Below are 21,129 nucleotides of genomic sequence, written 5' to 3' on the forward strand. Positions count from 1 at the left end.
ATCTATTCGGAGAGCTCCCTCTATCGAATGGCCTACAGTCTTTCCTAACTGACCCACTGGCAGCTGAGAATCGACGGCCCAGATGAGTTCCCGAACGCAATTTATGATCGTCACATTCTGTCTATCTACTGTCTACACTGCGAAAAAATCGAATCGTCGGTACATGGCCATGGATGTATGCAAGTCTAGATCACAATGAGGAGGTCCCACGGTGTTCGGACAGCTTTTTTGGAGTCAGTCATAATATTAGCGCAAGTACCAATGCTATTGCTTCATATTGAGCGCCATGCAGGTTGCTACTATATCTAAGCATTTTCCTGATGATATTCTCACCCATGCCCACAGCATGATGAGCTACAGGGTGATGCAGACGGCAGAAGCCGGTGGCATAGAAGCTAGAAGCACTGCGATATTCTTCGTCGCCATTCAGCAATGTCCTGGTTCCCCGTTCTGTTCTCGGCACTCGACTCGGCTTGATTATGTATCGAACTCTAGAGTGACAGACCTCAACGCTGTGGCAGTCGCACATAACCCCGATGCAAATACTTATACCCCGCCTGTTTTGCTGCGAAAACATATTTACTATTTTGCTTGCCAACACAATGCATATTGCTCATAATAAAACTACATCGGCGTCGCTGAGTCCCAGCTGTTTTACTCCAAACTATCTATTCTGTAATTTCCAGGCCAACATCTGTCTGGATGGGGGAAATGACCTGGATACTAATATCACGATGCCGAGTCTACAATGTGGTCACATCAGACCGTTCCTGTGTTTAAACGAAGAACACATACCCATGTCACAGTAAGCCGATCCTGTTCCAAGAATATCCTGGAGCCAGCTGTCGGAAATGGCGTACGACAGACCGTTGCGATGTATGCACGATTCGAGAACATGTCTTTACCAAAGGAGTCAATCATCTGACCCGACTTGCAAATGCGAAGATCCGGTGAGTCAGGATCGTTGACACTTTCCGAATGAGCAACGACTCGCTTGTTGAAGTCCCAGATATGCACATAGAAGTAACCCTTACGGGAGAGCCTTTGCAGTCTTTGACCAGGATTAGGAATATGATCTCGGGGAAGGGCATAGGCCATTTTGCTGCCAAACACGCTGATATGGTAGCTTTTGTGGTGTGGAAAGTAGGACGCATACTGAGGTCCCCAATCTGACCAGGGAATCTTGACGAGCAGATCTGAGCGCAGGGCCGTGTCAGAGAAGATGGCCATATCGATGACTAGGATAGCTTTCCCCGCTTTGGAAGGAGACTCTAAAACCATAATCTGTGACTCCAGGGAGGGTACATAGCTCGGCATGAGTCCTGGGCGTGCTGCTTTGCCATGCAGTGACGGGTGGCCATGAACCCTGATGCACGAGTTGTGTAATGATAGATGGAGGATCTTGGGAAGGTGATATATGATTCGGCACTGAGGCGGCCCATCGAGCCCTTGTAACGTGTACAAGTATATCGATTTTGGGCCAATGATGACAAACTTCTGTTCATCAACTGGATATAACAGATCTAACTTGCAGAAATCCAGGTGACATAAAAAATGCTGCTTATGCTGAGTAGAAGAATTTTCACAAACAGAGGGAACTTACCCTATTTACATATCCCTTCCTCCAATTGATCACTTGTATGAACATGCCGGGCACAGGCTCAGAATCGCAGCAACTAATGACCTCTATGTAATAGAGGATAAATACGTGATCACCACAGATTACAGGTGGCGACAAAGCAGTATGGTGATAGCCAGGAAGTGCATCAAAGGTATGGTTGCACTCCAAGGAAGTGCACTCGGCACTCGGATGTGGACGCTGGGATGAAGCCAGTCGGAACTCCACCCGACAGACAGGGTAATCTTGTTCCGCATCGGTCACAGCGACATAATGATGATGCTCAGAACACACAACCATAAGATCCTGCAGAGGGTCGAAGGTAGTAAGAAAGCCCTGGACACCATCGCCGATAGACCACGTCCGGGAGAGTGTAAGATTCGTGCCACAACTCTGAATGTAGAATTTATGTTCGTCCAGTGAGCGTGTCCACCAAAGCCCACATTTCACATCTTGGATCGGTAACATGCGCCCCCATGTGGCAGCAGCAGTGACCACTGTTTCAAAGGTAGTGGTCGCATGGAAGTCGGATCGCCACAAAGTTGCCAATTTCTTGAGTGAACACAGAGTCTTGCTGGAAACGCCGGTTGAATCCATGGCAGCGGTCCCGGTACTAATCAAGCCTTGAGCATAGATTTCAAGCTTATATTGAATGTAGACAGAATTCCGGACCGCAAGCCAAAAGATATTGCAAGTCTAGTATGATCAAATGTTAGCCATGGAGGAAATTGTAACGAACTACAGGGAATAGCGAACCATTGCACAGCGACTAATGTCCCTGGGGTTAAGGAGGATTAGAATGTGACATATGAGCTCTGTAGGAAGCGACAAGAATCCGACCGTCGTAGTCATGGTTGTAGGATTGAAGAGAGGACTTCGAATCTGAAAATTTTAGGAGGCCTCTCCTCTCAGAATCCATCACGTCACCGTGACTGGAGCCTCAGTGACAAGTTGAGGGGACAAAATCGGATCAAAGGCAACAGGAGCAACAAAACAAAATCAAGCGAGCTCGTCGTCAGCTACTAAGCTGCTACAAGTTAACCTGAGTAAGGCCAGATGCTGGCAAGGCGCCGAATTCCATCAAGCATGTCAATTGGCGGCACCCCCGCGCAATTGGGTAAGCAGCCCTGAAATTTGAAAGCTTATTGGGTCAGTGTCAGTCAGTAGATAAATGACAGCAATATAAAATCAACGCACTTCTTTGTCCTCGTCAACGTGGCGTGATGACGCCGTGATAACTCTGGGGTAGCGCATAATCCTCGATGAGCGTCTGCGCAAAATGCTCAGGAGTGATGACAGGATCTAAATGACGTCAGTCGTAGAAAGCTACTCTAGACAAGAGGCTTACCATTCAGATTCCATACAAAGGTCTCGCGCATCTTATGATGCTCCACATCGAATTCAAGTCTGATCGGCACGAGTTGCTCAGGGAGGTTGGCCAGCTGAGGTGGAAGTTTCCGAACCCGTGGGAATTAATCGATCTCCCCAACTCGTGGAAGTGAGTACTCATTCTGTCAACTTCGCCCGCACTTTCTCTTTTCGCCTGGGCTGGCCGGGGCAGTCCGAAGTTGCTTCGAACCCTGAGCTGATCCCAGTGTAAATGCAGACCCGGCCAGGGCGTACAGAGTTGCTTTGAACCCTGAACCGGCGAAGCAATTTAACTGCATTTTTTTTGTCCTTTTCCTCGTTCCTATTCATACCTTCACGCGTGTGTCTCTAGGACAATCGTGCTATGACCATCGAGGACCTTGCGGAAATGACTCTCAACTTCGGCCTCGTGTCAGAAGTATGCTCTCCTTTCCTCTCTTCACCCTACTCACAACACCCTAGTGTTTCTGCTGCGTCGCAAGCAATAACGACTTACATCCGAAGTCATCTCTCTCGATGCGAGGCTCAACAAGATCACCCTCTTCTTCGACATACCCTCTCTGGGCGCCCCTACAAAGGCAGCCAGTCGACTCCGCGTGTCCAAATCACTTTCGTCGTGGCGTCAAAAGCTAGTGGCGTCTCCTGCCCTTTTTCTCGTGCTGGTATGTGACAGTCCTAAACTTCCACACGCTCTCGAGTCCTCCTGCACGCGTAGGCGCAACTTGTCCCGGCATCTCCTTCCTATCCGTGCGTATGATCTCACTTCAATGCATTCAGCCGATTAATGCAAGGACTACAGCAAACTATGCTTCTGCTCTTGCCTTCGAGCTCCGTCGCGGACCTGCCCCTGAAGACCGTGACTTCATCAGGATCAAGTTCAAGAACGGTGCCAGCGGCGGCTTCGAGACCTACCGTGCTTTCGGGCACAGGTCTGACATTGCTGCAACGGAGTTTATCTACAGGATCGAGGTAGGCACCTGCGCTACTTTTTGAATTTGGGTCTGACACTGCACGGTTCGGCTCGTGCAGGTTCAATGTCCTTATCACTCGACGGACTTAGGTTCAAGAGGTGGGCTCCGGGCCCTTCTCCCATTTCCCACTTCTCTCCTTCCGGGTTGGTATTCGATGATGGTTCGCGAGTGGTGGCCGACCTTGTCATCTTCGCAACTGGGTAAGTTTAAACATCTATTCGTCTGATCGCGCACTTCTGAGGCATCGTTTACAGGTACTCGAAATGCTTAGATGCAAACTCCACGGTCAGTGTTGATTCTAGTATATTTACAATGCCTGACGAATCTATTCGCAGACGAAACAGATGACTGCACATCTCTGGGACATATCCGCACGTTACTCTCGGACGATATGGTACTGTTATCTGGCTTGACAACTATTACGAAGACTGGGTGTACGCGAGGGAGCCTGGCGAGTTCGATCAGGGACTTGCAAGACAGAAACTAATGGTTACAGGAAGATTCTCGACTAGCCAGCATGGCTCACATGATTCCATGGTATTTCGCGTACGAGACCGCAACGATTGGAGAAGGGTCAACTCACATTTGGCATATTTCACCATTTTCTCGTCTGTCAGTTATATCCCTCGTCCATAATATACGAAGTTAAATCCATTGCGGTGGTGTATCTACATCGACGGAAAGCGTTTGGGCAGCTAACAATTCAGCAACTTCACGTAACGCTTGCAAGATGTATTAGTTCACAAGATGTTCGTAGTCTGTTTAACCCGCTCATTACCAGGAATATGGTGCACCTTAGCCAGGATTATGCGAGCCAGGAAATAACATCGGGCCACTGAAACTTGTCACGAAGCTGTATGTCCTGGTCCCCCAACTGATCAGGCATCGCTGAGTCCCACCTGTTTTACTCCAAACTGTCTATTCTGTAAGGTCCGGGTCAACCTCCGTCTGAGTGGGGGAAATGACCCGAATACTAATCTCATCATGCCGAGCCTACAACGCAGCCACATCAGACCGTTCCTGTGTTCAAACGAAGAACACATACCCATGTCACAGTAAGCCGATCCTGTTCCAAGAATATCCTGGAGCCAGCTGTCGGAAATGGCGTACAACAGACCGTTGCGATGTATGCATTCGAGAAGATGTCTTCACCAAAGGAGTCAATCATCTGACCCGACTTGCAAATACGAAGATCCGGTGAGTCAGGATCGTTGACACTTTCCGAACGAGCAATGACTCGCTTATTGAAGTCCCAGATATGCACATAGAAGTAACCCTCACTGGAGAGTCCTTCCAGTGTTTGACCAGGATCACGAATATGATCTTGGGGAAGAGCATAGGCCATTTTGCTGCCAAACACGCTGATATCGTAGCTTTCGTGGTGCGGAAAGTAGTACGCATACTGAGGTCCCCAATCTGACCAGGGAATGTCGACGAGCATATCTGAGCGCAGGGCCGTGTCAGAGAAGATGGCCATATCGATGACTAGGATAGCGTCTTTCCCCGCTTTGGGAAGAAACTCTACAACCATAATCTGCGACTCCAGGGAGGGTACATAGCTCGGCATGAGTCCTGGGTGTGCTGCTTTGCCATGCAGTGACGGGTGGCCATGAACAATGATTTCCGAGTCGTTTAATGATAGATGGAGGACATTGGGAAGGTGATATATGATTCGGCACTGAGGCGGCCCATCGAGCCCTTGTAACGTGTACAAGTATATCGATTCTGGGCCAATGATGACAAACTTCTGTTCATCCACTGGATAGAAGAGATCTAACTCGCAGAAATCCAGTTGACATAAAAAATGCTGCTTATGCTGAGTAGAAGAATTTTCACAAAGAGAGGGAACTCACCCTATTCACGTATCCCTTCCTCCAATTGATCACTTGTATGAACATGCCGAACACAGACTTAGGATGGCGGCGATCACCCGTGTCCTCTATGTCATAGAAGACAAATACGTGATCACCGTAGATTACAGGCGGTGACAAAACAGCACGGTAATAGCCAGGTGCATCCGAGTCAAAGGTATGCTTGCACTCCAAGGAAGTGCACGCAGCACTTGGATGTGGACACTGGGATGAAGCCAGTCGAAACTCTACCCAACATACATGGTAATCTTGTGTTGCATCGGTCACAGTGACATCATCATCAGGTTCAGAACACACAACCATAAGATCCTGCAGAGGGTCGAAGGTAAAAAAGCCCTCGGTATCACCGATAGACCATGTCCGGGAGAGTGTAGGATTCGTGCCACAACCCTGAATGTAGAATTTGTATTCTTCCAGCGAGTGTAACCACCAAAGCCCACATTTCACATCTTGGATCGGTAACATGCGTTCCCATTTGGCAACAGTAGTGACCACTGTTTCAAAGGTGGTGGATGCATGGAAATCGGATCGCCACAAAGATGCTAATTTCTTGAGCGAACACAGAGTCTTTTTGGAAACGCCGGTCGGATTCATGGTAGCGGTCCCAGTACTAGTCAAGCCCTGAGCATAAATTTCAAGCTTGTATTGAATGTAGACAGAATTCCGGACCACAAGCCAAAAGATATTGCATGTCTAGCATGATCAAACATTAGCCCTGGAGAAAATTGTGGAACTACGGGGAAAAGCGAACCAGTGCACAGCGACTAATATCCCTGGGGTTAAGGAGGATTAGAATGTGACATATGAGCTCTGTAGGAAGCGACAAGAATCCGACCGCCATAGTCATGGTTGTAGGATTGAAGAGAGGACTTCGATTCATTTGAAAAATTTTAGGAGGCCTCTCCTCTCGGAATCCCGGACCATCACGCCACTAATACGAGTGACTAAAGCCTTAGGGGGACAAAATCGCATCGAAGGTAGGAGCAACAAAATAAAACAGGCGAGCTCGTCCAGTTAGCCTGAGTAAGTTAGTACTACACTCGATATCATCAAGGCTCGTCAGTGCCGCGTCACATGCGCGTCACGACCGCGTCACGACCGCGGCAGGCGCGGCAGGACCGCGTCAAAATAGCTACGCCCAGAAACCGTGACTCGACCCCAAGTACCCCGCCTTGCCATATTCGAATAGGTCTTCCTCCCCAATATTGCTGACACAACTATCACAGCTCGAAGCTGTGTACAAAGCCTTGTAGGGAGTGCTGATCGATTGATCGAAGAGATCCATATGACAGCGATTTTCCGGGTAAACCTTGTGCTTTATCTTGTAAAGGGCACAAATGTTAATTACGATAAGTAGCTTTCCAGTCATATAATCCTTCGGCGCTGTCTGTACTACTTTGTTATCTTTTCAAGCGTTCCCACCCGTCCTCAGCCTGAGCCAACTGCTTCTAGAACTTCCGCGTTCCCTCACCCTGCAGAAATCGAAGTCATTTCGATGCAACAACGCCCCCGGCGCAGTTTCTTCGCGTGACACACCAGCCCGCAACAGTCCATGTTGGAAGAGAACAACAACAGGTAAGTGGTGTATGAGGTGCTTTCTATTTTGCCATATGCATAACCGGCGAATCTCCAGAATGTTCACGTAGCACGTGTCTAATATTGTGAAAGCCAACCGGTCAGTCCGACTCAGTCGTCCTCAACGGCAACTCCACCTGCGGCACAACCAAACTCGACGCCACAGCCTCCGCTTCAGGCATAGACAACGACGCAACAACCTACTCAAGAAGGAAACTATGGTTGTTGCAACTTTTGCATCGCACTCAGGTGCCTCCCACACCACCATCCTCTCCGTGTCTCTGCTGCTCAGCCTGCTCCCTCGTTACTCCAGCGTGCGTTTATTGATGTTGCTTCACCAGCATGTTTATGTTGATCGAGGACATGTGCCTTCGTAGCTGATCGCCCACCATAATTCATAGTTATTCGCCATTGTCGAGCTATGACTTATAAATTCTATGTAATGTTGAATTTTAATCTCAAATCTGTTGTCTATTTCTTCTCGATTCCGTTCCCGTCGTTTCCTACGGAGCTTATCTTTTACATCTTACCCTCAGGGACAATTGTCGTCATGCAATGGTTCTCCATTTTCTGCAGGGACACGCTGCTGATATTTCTTCCGACAGCATTGACACTCCTGTCATAATGAAGGTATGACATTTCGAGTGTACAAATCTATTCGGGCCCCCTCGATCGAATGGCCTGCACTCTTTCCTAACTGGCCCACTGGCAGCTGAGAATCAACGGTCGAGAAGAGTTCCCGAACGCAATTTGTCATTGTCACATTCTGTCCAAAGTATCAGCCCCTCTATGTTGTCTTCATTCCTATTGGAGACTCAGGTCGGCGGTGGTCCATGTCTCGAGAGCATTATCATTCGTATTTGTATTCACAGTGAAGCTTTGCACTGGGCCAAGGCCGTGACACGTTAAATACGATATTCGAATTGATTCTCACATGTTGAACGACGACAATGCAAGCAGGTGAGACTGACTGTAAGATTGTCCCAACAGGAGCCACAAATTTCAAACTCCTCGCTTCGCCTGCCAAATCACTCCAGATCGACCAGTCTGACTCTGGTTGTTGAGCTTATAGCTGTCTCGCAGCATGACAGATTCAATACGTTGAAACACGGTAATCTTGCTATCACCAGATGTATTCTATGGCATGGTTATAAAATGATCGTGGATCTGAAGCTGGATAGTACTTGCCTCCTTCTTGTCCCGCTTCCCGAGCAAAACAAGCCTATTCTCGTCTTTCTCGACCTCTGACAGCAAGGTCCATGTCATATTCTCGGGCCAGTGGACATCGGGAATAGGAGGGGGCGGCGGAACCTTCGTTAACGAAACTCGGGTGGCAGAGGGGGCGCTCGATAGCACTTGGCTGACGCGACAGCGCATGTGACGGGTGTGCATTCGTCATCCCGCTATTCTAACGTATGCACGTTATCACAATGGCATGACGAGAGGGTAACATCTTGCTTAACATGTCGTTATAGCTGTTTATATCTACAGCTGTAACGACGTGTTAAGCAACAGGTTCGATTCCGTTCGCCAAGAATACTGTAACGTTCGAATAGTTCGACCGGTACAGCATTCTGGGAGAAACTTCTCGCCGACTAAGCACTGCCGTTATAAGCCACATTGATATATACCTAGGCTAGGATACATGAGCATGAGTGCGATCGAGTGAGAAGACATGGCATACACACCTCAGTATGCGTAGAAGAATTCTGAGGTGTGCTACGAGCTATATACGAAAGATAAAGTGAGCTTAGGTAATGAACCGGCGAAGAGTTTAGCGGAAAGCTCGTATGTGTCCGCTGCATGTGGCGATATAAGAACAAGAAGGTAATACAATGTCTAAAAGGTAAATCGTTATCTAACGTCAACACACACCCTCAGCGAGACACCAGGCGCAAGCTTGCGAGGAATAGTGGCCGTGAGCGAGAGCCTTGGTAAGGATGTCCGCAGTGCGCACCTCAGGTATCACTTTTCGGTACCAATAAAGGGTCTAAGACACCCACTTTCTATGTCACGGAAAAGTAGTCCAAGAGATCCAACCTCTCTACCATCTATTAATACCACGCCCCTTTGCACCTCTTGCGGCGTGGCCCTGGCGCCACCACCGGTAGGCCCGCAACAGTCTCTGCTGGAAGAGAACAACAACAGGTAAGTGGTGTATGAGGTGCTTTTCATTCCGCCATGTGCACAACCGAATCTCCAGAAGGTCTACGTAGTACGCGTCTCTTGTGAAAGCCAACCGGTCAGCCGTCCTCAGCGGCAATTCCACCTGCGGCACAACCAAACTCGACGCCGCAGCCTCCGCTTCAGGTAAATTGCATATGAAACATTCTCACCGTTATTTTCAGCTATCTCATACTGAGCATCATGCAGGTTGCTACTATATCTACGAATGTAAGCATTTTGCCGTTGATACTCTCACCAATGACCACAGCCTGAGCATGATGAACCACAGGGTGATACCGATGGGAGCCGGTGGTATGGAAGCACTGCAATATCCTTTAGCCGTCTAGCAATGTGTCCTGGTTCCTCGACTGGTCACCAGTACTCCTCTCAGCTCGGTTATGTATCAAACAGACTGACAGAGCTCAACGCCATGGCATTTGCATATAACCTTCATATAAATTCACAGACTTGATTCACAGTAATCTATGATATCACCATTCTATTAGAAAACATAGATGACGAACAGCGACAAAGCAGGTCAAAGTGACAGTATCAATGAAGCTATCCACTCACAGGAGCACTATCTGGTCCTCCGGGATAAACTACGCTGAATGGATGGACAATACCTGAATATTAACACATTGAAGTTCTGTGACTCGGGAACCAAGCTCGAAACAATCAATAGTACAGCGCGCGTAGCCAGTCTGCATACTATTGATTACATTTCTTCAATATTGCATAGTGTGAAGCTCGTCCACTGTTTGGGCAAGGGAATTATGGTATGATAATAAAGTGTTGCGAACGAGAAGGCTCGGACTAAGAAAGAGAAAGAAAGATACCCAGTCTTCAATTGAAAAATCAAGGGGAAGTGATCCCAAACAAAAGGACGCTGCCACGAAGAAGGAAGATCGTACGAGTAATTGTACATGTAAAATGAGGTGCGTACGGAGAACATATCTTGCCCTACGAAGAACAAAGAACAATATTTAGTACAAGTCGAGAAAAGATCATTCGTAAAGACAACAAAATGTTTGTTTCAAAAAAGAGTAACCTGCCATGTAACTGTAGAGAGCTGGTCTCCCATAGACGGCCCTTCATAGACGAAGGAATATTAGCGTTCCTTTTGATAGGGGAGAGTTGCAGACGGTTCTCGTCGCACAATGATAGCATGATCCACGCGCTTTGGGTTTAGTAAACACCAGGTATCAGCCGGTACCTCACTGTCTCTGCCCATGCCTCCCACTCGTCTCTGAAAGCTGATTTCAGGACTTCATCCTCGTGACTGACCCTGAACACGACGCTTATCATAAGAAGAGTGATCTCCGCAAGCCATGCTACCACGATCACTTTCAGTCCAGGGATAGCCAAAACCCCTGAGTATCTAAGCCATGAATTGGTCGATCCGTGCAGGATCAATAGGCCTATGATCTCTGCCAGGCCTGCCGTATAGGCTGGATGGCGTATGACCGCATATGGCCCGGTCGTTATAATGTGTTGCCCTTCACGGACACTGAGTTGGAAAGTGAAAAAACGACCGAGGGTGCGATAACACCACCAGCGGATGAGACCCCCCGTGATAGCGAGTGCAGTGCCGAAAACAAAAAGGAAAGTAATGGGTGTGTCCTGTATCGCGGAAACAGAGTTGGGGTCTGTTGTATGATAGGCGATAGTAGTGATTTCTGCGAAAGAAACAACCCAGTAAAATGCCTGGTGCATGGTTCTATGAAATGTTCGTGGGCAGGCGACATAAATTACCTTTATGGTCGGAAACCCGTATTTAACGAGCAGAGTGAAGATACACTCGTTGAACGTTTGACGAACAACCTCTTTACTCGAAGGAAGATTTCCGGTCGTGAACGATACGTGCAGCGCAATAGCAGACGAGAGAATCAGTGGAACTTTGAGAAGGGACTCCATGATTATGAAGAGCACTCGAGCTTTTCAATGACTGCTTTTATACATACCTCACTCAGGGTGCAATCGAGGGCTAGACTTCCTCCAACGGCGGCGGTATCATACTGTGAAAGCGGGCGTCAGTGAAACAGGGTGCGGGGTGGAGCCTGAGAGTGTCATCAGTCCTACATCCTATCATTGGTGCACGCACCAGGCCCAAGCCAGACCAGGGTCCCCGACTCTACGCAGCGGATAATCTCAGTTTCCTTTGCTAAAAGGGTTTAGAGATGTATCATAGAAAGGAATGGTACTAGTTTCGCGCGATTATTACGCTCGATGGTCCGCTTGCGCGCACGCTGAGGTACATGGACATGATTCCCCGACTCCACTTGGAACTCACTAGGTCCAACTTCGTCATCTGAACACCCTAGATTGGCCAAATTTGTGGATCAACATGCCAGATAGAAAATCGAAGACGAACCTGCATTCACGTGCTTACCGGAAGTGTTTCCATTATCATTGCTTACAAGGATAAGTTCCGTTTCCCAACTGAACTCAAACAGAATCGGCAGTCTCCTGGTAAGACCTACAGAAGAGGACAGTCGTTCCTAAGAAAATAGGCAAGTTCTAACCAAATGCAGGAGGTGAAGCCCAAAGTTTTGTAAGTGTGGAAGCTCTCGTTGTTCGCAAGTTGCTCGAAGGAGTGCGAAAGCTGGATACGGTAAATCATGTAAGTTCCCCGCAACATCCATACTACACTGGTTGAAAGTGCGAGGAGAAGATTCCACGAACAGCTCGAGTGATAGTTTGAGAAAGACCTACTAGCTTACAGGCGCGATGTCCACGTCCCATCGAACTTCCGTAGAATCTGTCTTTGGCACCCTAGAGGAATCCATACAGGTACAATCTACAAACTCCATAGAGGTCGTAGAATCGTAGACATGGAGGTAAGGTAAGTAAAGTCATCAACGTGTCCGACCAATCAATGAAAGTCGTTTCCCGAACAGTCAGAACTGTCCTTGTTCTGCGAAAAAAAATGTAGCTTCAAGATGAACAGTATTTCTCCACGAATTTCTGGGATGGTGGGCAAGAATGAGTTTCTATTCGAATGCTGAAAGACTACAAACGTACCTGCAGCCTCTCGCGAGCAGCACCAAACGTGGATTCCTCCATCTTATTACCGTCCTTAAATGCGATGAATGTAGGATACTGAGAAGCCATATAAATTAGTGGTCGGCGTAAGACGATGGTTGTGTGCAGATATTTACGCTCGTTATGCCACCAACTTCGAAGCTGACATCGTCGACTTTTTCGGCGTCAATAACGTAAAATTCGATCTTGTCCGACGAGAACTTGTTTGCGAGCTCATCAAAGGTGGGGGCGATTGCTTTGCAATGAGGACACCTTTCGGATACGAAATCTACGATGACAGTCTTTCCCTCTTCCATCACCTGTGGTGTTAAATGTGATTGTGCTACGCCACTGACTATGAAGTGCCTACGATGGAAATGAACTGGCTATGAGATGTGATCGGTTTGACGGACATGATGGTGAGCGGGGTATTACAAAGACTTTAACGGCTCACGACTGACACTGATTCACAGAAATAACTAGTCTGCCACGGCCGTGGAACTTTCTGTGCTGGCCTTCCCGAGCTGGAAGGTCTTGAGTCTTGACCATATCTCGCAGATCCCTGCCAAACATTATTTGAAGGACGCGGAACTCTCCTTCCACTGGCAGGTATCCTCGTCAACACATTAATATTGGGCCCTCTTCAAATCATGCCGCGCCTGGGCCCATCTGAAACATCTACTTTCTATTGGGTTCCGACAGCGTGGCTTTGTGCCTACGGCAAGATATGACTCAAAGCCTCTCTCCACCTATGCAGAATCGCCACGAACTCCTCCGGACGCTCTTGTCGGCCACTAAACTGACGTGTTTCTCCGTGTTGGAGTTGGGGCAAACGCAGTATCATGTGATGATTCCGTATTCGACGTTTTCCCGCAATACTCGGAGCCGATGACGAAGGATAAGGCAAATCTGGGATTGTGCGCAAGGAAATGAAGGGAGGTGAGAGTGCCCGGGACAAGGCTAATGAAGGAATGTATGTTCCAGCGTCAACGGGCCTAACAGTTGCAGTCATTTCAACATGCAAACATTTTAAATAACTCATCCTGCAATAACAGGGTCTTCCGCTTGCAACGGTATATCATTGATGGGCAAATGATACTTTCTCTCATGACGATGCTTCTAGAGGAAAGCTAAGAAAGAAAGTCGGAATATTCGTTATTCACCGCTGTCGGTTTCAACTACTTCGTGTATCATAAACTACGTATTAGGTTAGCCTGGAATGACAACAGACGCGATTAAATAGAAAGCCGACATCGAAAAAACGACTACGAAATCTATTGCACGTCTCACCACCGTTAACCAAAAAAGAAACCGAGCGTTATCGTAGAATGAAATCCGAAATTTGAGATGAATCTCTTCTAATTTCGGATGGAAGGGAGCAATGGTCTTAGCTTGCACTAGCGTGTCTACATATGATAGTTCTAAGATTGGACGGTGAATGTTTGAATAGTTGTAACCATCACAAAACACCATGATGTCAAGTGCGATGGGTCAATAGATGCCAGGTATCAGTCGGTACCTGACCACCTTCGCCCACCTCGCCCACTCGTCTCCGAAAGCCGATTTCAGTGCTTCATCTTCTTCGCTGACCCTGAGCACGGAGCCTATCGCAAGAAATGTCACCCCCACAAGCCATGACATCACAGCCAATTTGAGTCCAGGAATATCTAGAACTCCGGAGTGTCTAAGCCACGAAGTGGGCGATCCGTGTAGCATCACCATCCCGATCAGCTGCGTGATACCTGCTGTGTATGCTGGATGGCGTATGACAGCGTATGGTCCTGTCGTGACAATATGCTGTCCTTTGCGAACACTGAGTTCGAATGTGAAAAAGCGACCGAGGGTGCGATAACACCACCAACGGCCGAGACCCCCTGCGACAGTAAGTGTGGTGCCCAAGATGAAAGGGAAAGTGATAGGCGTGTCACGAATCCCGTGACCGGCCGCGTGTTGTGCAATGGCTTGTATAACGGACTTGAAAGAGTCTGCTGTCTGAGAGGCAATGATAACGACCTCTGTGAAAGAAAGAATCCAGTAAAGTGCCTAGTAGCGTATCGCTCTATAAGAATGGTTGTGGACAAAGCAGTAACAACACTCACTTTCATGGTCGGAAACCCATATGCCATAACCCGAGTGAGCACCCGCTCATTGAACGTTTGGGGAATAGTCTCTTCACCCGAGGCGATGTTTGGAGGTGTAAACGCTACCTGTTGTGCGATAGCAGACGAGAGAATAAATGGAACTTTGAGAAGTGATGCCATGTTCGTGAGGAACGATTGACCTTTCAATGGTTACTTTTTATGCCCGTACGGCCACTGCGTGAGTACCCATTGCATTGCCCAGAAATTGTCAAATATAGCCAGGGTTTCGAGGTGTCTTCTTACGAAATGTATCTGCGTAAGAACACCACAATCTGTAGCGCAGCATTCGAGGTCGGATCATATTAGCAAGCAGATATCACTGTTTTACCTAAATATACACTCACGAAACTGCGCTAGAAGATTGATGCTTTAGAGATGCGCACTTGTTCGAAATTTCCATGATGACTCGGAGGACTTCACTTTAAGGTGATTTTGGTATTCTAATAGTTATAGTGACAGGAGCGATGTCCAGGTCCCGTTAAAGTCGGTAGATGTTCTGCACAATCAGTCTTTGTCGAAAGAATACTTCAGAATACTTACGTATACTGAACTCCACCGATCAGCATATATGCGTATATTCGAGTTAACGTTAGAATCCCCGGAAATCAGAAGTATATACCTAGCTAGTTGTTTCCGATGTCGGAATCGCCTCGCCTTTGGTGGTTAGCAAGAAAAAATCATCATTACGCACTTGTAACCACGAACGAACGCCAATTCCTCCATCTTGCATGTGATGTATGTAGGGTACCGAGCAATCCTGGACCCTGTCTGAAAAGCTTCGCCGCTGGGAAACTATCGCAAGCTGAATTAGCTTAGCATGCAAGGACTCGTCATGCGACTTGGAAGTTCCTGACTATCATAGTAAGCGTAGATGACATTCACTCCTGTTTAGTCGCTTGCGTGATCTGGATGATACTGTGACGTCCTTAGGTAAATTCTGATACCAACCATCGACGTTCGGCACGCGCGCCGGACCAAAAGTCGACTCGTAACTACCCCATTATGACAGAACGCGGCACATTCAATGCAGCTGTGACGATACGGACGATTTAGGACTCGAATCGTTGACATGTGAAGAGAAGTAACATCAGCACGAAAAGCCAAGGATTTTGCAGCGAATGGAAGACGTGACCGAGGTCGCAGAGCAGGCGAAACAGCCAAGGACCCTGCGAACAGACCACCAGAAACAGGCATGACATATATATATGACATCAATGCACATCAATGTGGGCCGTTCAAACTTCAGACCATTTGAAACTGTTACTAGGTTTTTTTCGGCGGCAGTGGTGTGATTGGAATCAGTCAGTTGTTACATAATACAGTTTTCAATATTGTGGTGCCGCGTTTCACCTGGCCCGCGCCGTCCTGAAGAGACCAGTCGGTCAACTTGAACTCTGCGAGTCAATGGACATTGATCACGGTTAGCGATTCAAAATTTAGCCAGTGCCTAAGATAATAATAAGTGTAGTATGTGTGCGGCATAGGAGTATTGTCCTCCAATAAGTCAATTCAGGGCATTCAGACTCTCCCGTAAGAGTCTTACCCGCTCCTCGACATCATTCAACGTCGTATTGATAGCATCCAACTCCAACCTCCAATCACCATTCACATGACCCGAATGCACCGACCCACCACCACCACCACCACCACCACCAATAACCCCACCACCAACTCCAAAAATACCAGAAGACCCGATACCACCCCTCGCCCTCCCAACAGCCATCTCCTCCCAAAGCCCAGTGACAACATCCTGCACCCACTTCTCCCTCTCCTCAGTCCTCCTCGCCTCCTTCCTCCTCCCTGCCTCCTCCCTTTGCCCCACAAGCATCAACGTCCACAGGTTACTGAACACAAGAATGACGATGACGAAATATAAAATCGTCATCGACGAGCTCTGTTCCCAAGCTTCCTTGACAAGTTCCAGCGCTCCAAACGTAGAGCGCTTCGCAACGCCATAGGCACCGTCAAATGTCTCATACGCCCATTGGAGCCCACGTCTGTTACGTTCGTGTTCGCGTGCTTTACGGGCTTCTGCGTCTGATATGCCCATGGAGCGACTCAGGAGATTGAGGTCGTGGTGTTCGATGACGGGGCTGATAGGCTCGACGGGTGCTACGGCTGTTGGATCAACGCCTGCTGGGATGAATTCGGATTGGTGTTCTTGGATGTACATCCGCATGGCTTTGTCGAGGTCGGAGTGGTACACTTTTTGACCGTCTATTGCTGATTTTTCGATCAGACCTTGGCGTATCGCGAGCATGAGCATAAGATTTTGTAGGAGGAAAGAATAGCAGACCTTTGATGAAACTTCTCCCAGTCCAATCTACCTGCGTGGTGACGACCACCCGTGTGGAAATAGCACTTGCCCACATCAAGCATGTCTTCGTCTTGACGGAGAACACACCTCCGCTAGGAACATCGGGCGTCTTCGTCGTCGTCAACATCACGACGTGGTCATCAAAGTCGTAGGTCATGGTTTCATCGTGGATCTCGCACTTTGTTTGCTTCGGGCCTACGCTATTGTTCAAAGGCTTGATATACGACATATTCCGTGCCAAAAGCTTCGAGTTGTCGCCTATGGGAGACCAATCTGATATCTGCACATCTGAATGAGGAGCATCAGTACTGATTCAGTCGAGCGAGACGCCACCCACCCATGAGCTTCTGATCCACTCGCATAAAATCCTTGATAAACCCACTCGCAAACATGAGGTTATAAATCTTGTCCGGTGTTCCAGGTAACACAGTCTCGAGGGCAATCTCATTAAGATGCTGTCCATTTTTCGAGCATGCGCAGTGCGTGACTTTGCTAATGCGAGTCACAGGAGCTGCTTCTTTGCCTCCGCTAGTGACCAGGGGACCTGAAACATCAGAGGTACTTGCGGGCGTGATGATGTTGGCGGATGAGCCGGTTTGGCTTAGAGTATCATCAGGACGGGCAAGTCGCCAGATATTGGCAATGACGTCATACGTCGTATCGCGGGAGAGGAACGAGGCGAAGGTGTATTTTGCCTGTCGGGTAGTTATTTGGATGGCGTTGGGAATGACGAATGCCGTCATCTTCTTCTCAAGAGCGGTTATTTCGTATATTGGGATTGACAGCTGTGGGGTATCATTTAGTTTGCCAGTATGCATAAGCGTGTGCAACGTACGTCAGTGATCCACCCGAAAATGTTCGCATGGAAACATATGTGGTTCTCTGAGATGTATATCCGGCCTTGGATTAGAATCTCACGCTGTAATGCGCACCCGTAATCTACAGGATATGAAGCAGATATTTGACATTGTCAAAGTGTGACAAACCTTCAATAAGATAATCGCCTTCGGGGATACTAGGGAACAACTCGTGGAAGTCTGCATTACGCTTGCTGCTTGCAACGGCAAAACCCGTGACGGGAATGTCTTCATTAATATCAAGTTCGTCGTCCGACGCCTCGCTCTCTCCGCTAGAAGTAAACGAGTCTGGCTGACCGTCTGAAAAGTCATCTCGACCAGACAAGGCACGTCTTGTGCGAGCGTTGACATCGGTAGAATTAGGCACAGACGTCACGGAAGCGGAAGCAGTGTGCCCCACTGCAGAACGAGCAGAGGCATTTGACCTGACTGTTCCGTTGGTGACTTTTTTTGCTGCCGAATTGGAAACCGGAAGAACAGGGGACATTTGGGAACCAGTATTTGTCATGGAAGCGACCATAGAAGAAGCAACGCCAGGTTGTCTGCGATTGGGAGTAGTGAGTGAAGGACGACGCCAACCTGTTGTCTTCGAGGTTGAGCTGTTTACGGAGCGGATGGATCTTGCGTCTGTGTCGGTGAGGACAGGTAAAAGCTCCTGTTGATGATGGGAGCTTTTGGGGGCATTGCTTATTGTGGTGGGTGAGTCCACGAGGCCATTTTCAATTATGACGGCATTGTGTTCGTGGCGACTAGTTCGGCGGTGCGTATCGGAACGAGTATTACTCTGATCGAAATCGAGCGGAGCTGGGGGCTGTGTTCTACTGCGAAGTGACTTCTTTGAGGGAATTCTATCGACCACCTTGTGAGTGTTTGAAGGGTGAGTGCTGCTACGCTTGTCTACAAAGGCTTTCAGGTTCCCAGTGGATGACGCAGGTGTGAGCTGGCGAGAGGATTTGGGTGAGCTGTCAGCACTGGTCTTCCATTCTTCAGGACGAGAACGAGAGGGGGTTGGAGTTGGAAGCATGTCATCCGTAGACAAAGAAGAGTCGCTTGCCATGGGACGAGCAGCGAACGATACAGCATGTCTGTCTGGGACCATCCTGTCCTGCGAGCGTGCACGTCGATGTTGAGATGTATCAGGATGGTGGTCTTGCGAAGGAAGATAAGGAAAAGTAAGAAGGGCTGAACGAGGGGAAGGTGGAATTATACCAATTTTGACACTCCCTTTTGTACTAGAATTGTCATTGGCTGGGTCGGGAAGTGATGAAGGAGGGTGTGATATTAACTGAGAATGCGGGCGCGCTGGAATATTGGATTGACGCGGTGAAGCAGTCGTACTCTCTCTTCCGCTCGGAGATGAACTTTGTGTACTAGGCTTCACAAGCTTTGCAAAAAAGTTGGGTGCCATAGTCTAACAGGAGCTAGCGATGTCAAAACACGTCGCAATTGATGGTTGAGCCCAACGACGCAGCTGCGATCCCGACTGCGGAATATTAAGTTACTTACCGACGTCGACGCTGTTAACGACGTCCAATGGCACAGCAATCTCGACATAGCACCACTTAACCTAAAAAGGCAATTAGCAAACTTTTCCGATGATTTCTTCTTCAGACTTCATCCTACTTGAAACACTTCCTCCACCAGTTACTATGTAGTTACTCGTTAATTCAGGTGATGATCTGCACATGAAACATCGATCGATCCATCACCGGTTATCGAGACTTGAAAACAGGTCCACCATACCCATACTCAGCGTGATCTCATGTGCCGAATATTTCGCGGAATGATACTACGAGATTTATGGCATGAGCTTGGTTGATCCATTAGGTAGAATATCCTACAAAACGAGGTTAGACTCAACTTAGACTCCTTACTGAGCATGGCAAATGATTCGGTCACCGTTATCAAACCTAGTACCAAGTGGCAAGAACTCGTAGGCACACGTGTCATTGATATGGGTTGACATTTATTTCATCCAGGAATCACTGATTTCTAAGCAGACTGCCATCCCGGTGCCCCACAACATCGTCTCCGAACTTAAGACAGTGGATGATCGGAATCATTGTACGAGCTGAAAAGCAGCTGACAAGCTATGGACAATGGGCTTTCATTGTCGCCTTCTTGATGGTGGGAAGCTAGGGTCTCAGAATCGGAGTGTCAAGTTGATCTTGATGTGCGTTTCATTACCCACCTTTGTGATTACTGAGAGGTTTTGTCCAGACCTCCGGATAAAGTAATACTCAGTACCCCAATTCGTTATCTTATCACAAATTGATTTACTACCTGGCCAGGCCGACACTGCAGGCAAACCGCTACAACTCGAAAGGGGCGTCGACGTCACGGCGCGTCATGCATCGTTGAAATAAAGTTCTTCACCTCTCCCATCGCTTGACATATATACTATATCCTCTGACAATACTCTTTGTACTTTGCTTTTGCCCCCTTTTGTTTGTTTTCACGTCAATTTCTGTCAGACCCTTGTCTCACTCATCTCCGTAATATATAAAATACATACATTCTCATTACACTTGGACCAAAGTCACAATATGCCTTTCAACCCCATAGACGATGCTCAAGACTTCACTAGAATCGTGAGTACCTAAATATTCGATGGACTCAATCCCTTGCTCACTACTCCCAGATCAACAGCGGTAAAACCGTACTGATAGATTTCCATGCAGACTGGAGCGGATTGTGCCGGTCCACCTCTCAGCAGTTTTCTGAGCTCTCTGACACATTCGTTCGCATCGGCGTGGATTTCTATCGCGTGAATGTGGACGAACTAGAAGATGTGGTGATGGAAGCTGATGTACGCGTTGTATGTATTTTTACAAACATGACATCTTTGTGGAGTCAATTGAAACCGAGGAATATCACAAGGTCCCTACTTATATGGTATTCAAGGACGGAAAGAAGGTTGGGCACGCCACGGGTGTGGATGGACTAAGTCTGCACGTGAGTACCTCATGTTTGATGTCGTGCACATCACTGATTTGTTCCGTCTGTTGCGGATAGAAATTAATGGGTTCATACATGACGGGATGCGAAGTCGCTGCTTAAAGGCAACTTACTAGACAAGAGACAATCATCATTTGCGTTGTAATTATATGGAAGGGATCGTCTGGTTATGATATGGGGAAATCAAACGTATAAGTTACATCATGTATTATTATTACAACCAACTTTGACTTGGCTTACCATACACTTTCAGCGAGGCCGCA

At 47.9% G+C, this 21,129-nt stretch overlaps 10 protein-coding genes across 10 annotated transcripts; 3 read left to right on the forward strand and 7 right to left on the reverse strand.

Annotated features, from left to right (window-relative positions):
* Positions 1-565: 565 nt before the first annotated feature.
* HD556DRAFT_1036715 (uncharacterized protein) lies at positions 566-2,696 on the reverse strand. Its single transcript, XM_041295950.1, has 3 exons — positions 2,375-2,696; positions 1,604-2,314; positions 566-1,557 (listed from the first exon to the last, which is right to left on the reverse strand). Exons 1-3 carry the CDS (start codon positions 2,468-2,470, stop codon positions 760-762), a joined length of 1,605 nt encoding a protein of 534 aa, XP_041164416.1. The 5' UTR covers positions 2,471-2,696; the 3' UTR covers positions 566-759.
* HD556DRAFT_1265584 (uncharacterized protein) lies at positions 2,269-2,997 on the reverse strand. The gene is made up of 4 exons (XM_041299099.1): positions 2,967-2,997; positions 2,816-2,920; positions 2,375-2,759; positions 2,269-2,314 (listed from the first exon to the last, which is right to left on the reverse strand). The coding sequence occupies exons 1-3, from the start codon at positions 2,967-2,969 to the stop codon at positions 2,649-2,651; spliced, it is 219 nt and encodes a 72-aa protein (XP_041164417.1). The 5' UTR covers positions 2,970-2,997; the 3' UTR covers positions 2,269-2,314; positions 2,375-2,648.
* An 825-nt stretch (positions 2,998-3,822) lies between these two features.
* HD556DRAFT_1343679 (uncharacterized protein) lies at positions 3,823-4,632 on the forward strand. Its single transcript, XM_041302181.1, has 5 exons — positions 3,823-3,955; positions 4,016-4,157; positions 4,212-4,242; positions 4,293-4,408; positions 4,458-4,632. The coding sequence occupies exons 2-4, from the start codon at positions 4,021-4,023 to the stop codon at positions 4,368-4,370; spliced, it is 246 nt and encodes an 81-aa protein (XP_041164418.1). The 5' UTR covers positions 3,823-3,955; positions 4,016-4,020; the 3' UTR covers positions 4,371-4,408; positions 4,458-4,632.
* A 243-nt stretch (positions 4,633-4,875) lies between these two features.
* On the reverse strand, positions 4,876-6,675 carry HD556DRAFT_1305190 (uncharacterized protein; the record flags this gene model as incomplete). Its single annotated transcript, XM_041299752.1, has 5 exons — positions 4,876-4,950; positions 5,003-5,773; positions 5,811-6,032; positions 6,069-6,449; positions 6,580-6,675. The coding sequence occupies 5 exons, from the start codon at positions 6,673-6,675 to the stop codon at positions 4,876-4,878; spliced, it is 1,545 nt and encodes a 514-aa protein (XP_041164419.1).
* A 1,032-nt stretch (positions 6,676-7,707) lies between these two features.
* Positions 7,708-8,148, forward strand: HD556DRAFT_1343692 (uncharacterized protein). The gene has a single exon (XM_041302182.1). It carries the CDS (start codon positions 7,825-7,827, stop codon positions 8,026-8,028), a length of 204 nt encoding a protein of 67 aa, XP_041164420.1. The 5' UTR covers positions 7,708-7,824; the 3' UTR covers positions 8,029-8,148.
* Positions 8,149-10,757: 2,609 nt separating this feature from the next.
* Positions 10,758-11,486, reverse strand: HD556DRAFT_1230410 (uncharacterized protein; the record flags this gene model as incomplete). Its single annotated transcript, XM_041297352.1, has 2 exons — positions 10,758-11,276; positions 11,325-11,486. The coding sequence occupies 2 exons, from the start codon at positions 11,484-11,486 to the stop codon at positions 10,758-10,760; spliced, it is 681 nt and encodes a 226-aa protein (XP_041164421.1).
* An 872-nt stretch (positions 11,487-12,358) lies between these two features.
* Positions 12,359-13,158, reverse strand: HD556DRAFT_1036868 (thioredoxin-like protein). The gene is made up of 4 exons (XM_041295951.1): positions 12,964-13,158; positions 12,731-12,913; positions 12,594-12,671; positions 12,359-12,536 (listed from the first exon to the last, which is right to left on the reverse strand). The coding sequence occupies exons 1-4, from the start codon at positions 13,006-13,008 to the stop codon at positions 12,507-12,509; spliced, it is 336 nt and encodes a 111-aa protein (XP_041164422.1). The 5' UTR covers positions 13,009-13,158; the 3' UTR covers positions 12,359-12,506.
* Positions 13,159-13,859: 701 nt separating this feature from the next.
* HD556DRAFT_1036892 (uncharacterized protein) lies at positions 13,860-15,146 on the reverse strand. The gene is made up of 3 exons (XM_041295952.1): positions 15,079-15,146; positions 14,693-15,006; positions 13,860-14,636 (listed from the first exon to the last, which is right to left on the reverse strand). The coding sequence occupies exons 2-3, from the start codon at positions 14,852-14,854 to the stop codon at positions 14,085-14,087; spliced, it is 714 nt and encodes a 237-aa protein (XP_041164423.1). The 5' UTR covers positions 14,855-15,006; positions 15,079-15,146; the 3' UTR covers positions 13,860-14,084.
* A 1,296-nt stretch (positions 15,147-16,442) lies between these two features.
* Positions 16,443-19,148, reverse strand: HD556DRAFT_1222326 (uncharacterized protein; the record flags this gene model as incomplete). Its single annotated transcript, XM_041296831.1, has 5 exons — positions 16,443-16,975; positions 17,031-17,339; positions 17,389-17,836; positions 17,887-17,990; positions 18,038-19,148. Coding segments are annotated over 5 exons (2,505 nt in total), but the record flags the coding sequence as incomplete, so codon positions are not given.
* Positions 19,149-20,151: 1,003 nt separating this feature from the next.
* On the forward strand, positions 20,152-21,125 carry HD556DRAFT_1037175 (thioredoxin-like protein). Its single transcript, XM_041295953.1, has 4 exons — positions 20,152-20,499; positions 20,550-20,726; positions 20,789-20,863; positions 20,924-21,125. The coding sequence occupies exons 1-4, from the start codon at positions 20,455-20,457 to the stop codon at positions 20,966-20,968; spliced, it is 342 nt and encodes a 113-aa protein (XP_041164425.1). The 5' UTR covers positions 20,152-20,454; the 3' UTR covers positions 20,969-21,125.
* Positions 21,126-21,129: the final 4 nt, after the last annotated feature.

The sequence above is a fragment of the Suillus plorans genome (genome assembly GCF_016647745.1).
Source record: "Suillus plorans strain S12 chromosome Unknown HD556scaffold_9, whole genome shotgun sequence".
NCBI classification, from domain to species: Eukaryota; Fungi; Basidiomycota; class Agaricomycetes; order Boletales; family Suillaceae; genus Suillus; species Suillus plorans.

Bases quoted from the DNA above. Each gene is read 5' to 3' on its own strand.
- HD556DRAFT_1036715 (XM_041295950.1), bottom strand. From the start codon at position 2,470: ATGACTACGACGGTCGGATTCTTGTCGCTTCCTACAGAGCTCATATGT. The intron at 2,315-2,374 runs GTTCGCTATTCC...TGATCATACTAG, and splicing joins ACATTAGTCGCTGTGCAATG to ACTTGCAATATCTTTTGGCT. The intron at 1,558-1,603 runs GTAAGTTCCCTC...CAGCATAAGCAG, and splicing joins GGAAGGGATATGTAAATAGG to CATTTTTTATGTCACCTGGA.
- HD556DRAFT_1265584 (XM_041299099.1), bottom strand. The intron at 2,760-2,815 runs GTGCGTTGATTT...TGACCCAATAAG, and splicing joins ACGTTGACGAGGACAAAGAA to CTTTCAAATTTCAGGGCTGC.
- HD556DRAFT_1343679 (XM_041302181.1), top strand. From the start codon at position 4,021: ATGTCCTTATCACTCGACGGACTTAGGTTCAAGAGGTGGGCTCCGGGC. The intron at 4,158-4,211 runs GTAAGTTTAAAC...CATCGTTTACAG, and splicing joins CTTGTCATCTTCGCAACTGG to GTACTCGAAATGCTTAGATG. The intron at 4,243-4,292 runs GTCAGTGTTGAT...ATCTATTCGCAG, and splicing joins GCTTAGATGCAAACTCCACG to ACGAAACAGATGACTGCACA.
- HD556DRAFT_1343692 (XM_041302182.1), top strand. From the start codon at position 7,825: ATGACTTATAAATTCTATGTAATGTTGAATTTTAATCTCAAATCTGTT.
- HD556DRAFT_1036868 (XM_041295951.1), bottom strand. From the start codon at position 13,008: ATGTCCGTCAAACCGATCACATCTCATAGCCAGTTCATTTCCATC. The intron at 12,914-12,963 runs GTAGGCACTTCA...TTAACACCACAG, and splicing joins ATAGCCAGTTCATTTCCATC to GTGATGGAAGAGGGAAAGAC. The intron at 12,537-12,593 runs GTACGTTTGTAG...CCACCATCCCAG, and splicing joins CTGCTCGCGAGAGGCTGCAG to AAATTCGTGGAGAAATACTG.
- HD556DRAFT_1036892 (XM_041295952.1), bottom strand. From the start codon at position 14,854: ATGGCATCACTTCTCAAAGTTCCATTTATTCTCTCGTCTGCTATCGCA. The intron at 14,637-14,692 runs GTGAGTGTTGTT...ATACGCTACTAG, and splicing joins ATGGGTTTCCGACCATGAAA to GCACTTTACTGGATTCTTTC.
- HD556DRAFT_1037175 (XM_041295953.1), top strand. From the start codon at position 20,455: ATGCCTTTCAACCCCATAGACGATGCTCAAGACTTCACTAGAATC. The intron at 20,500-20,549 runs GTGAGTACCTAA...CACTACTCCCAG, and splicing joins CTCAAGACTTCACTAGAATC to ATCAACAGCGGTAAAACCGT. The intron at 20,864-20,923 runs GTGAGTACCTCA...TGTTGCGGATAG, and splicing joins TGGATGGACTAAGTCTGCAC to AAATTAATGGGTTCATACAT.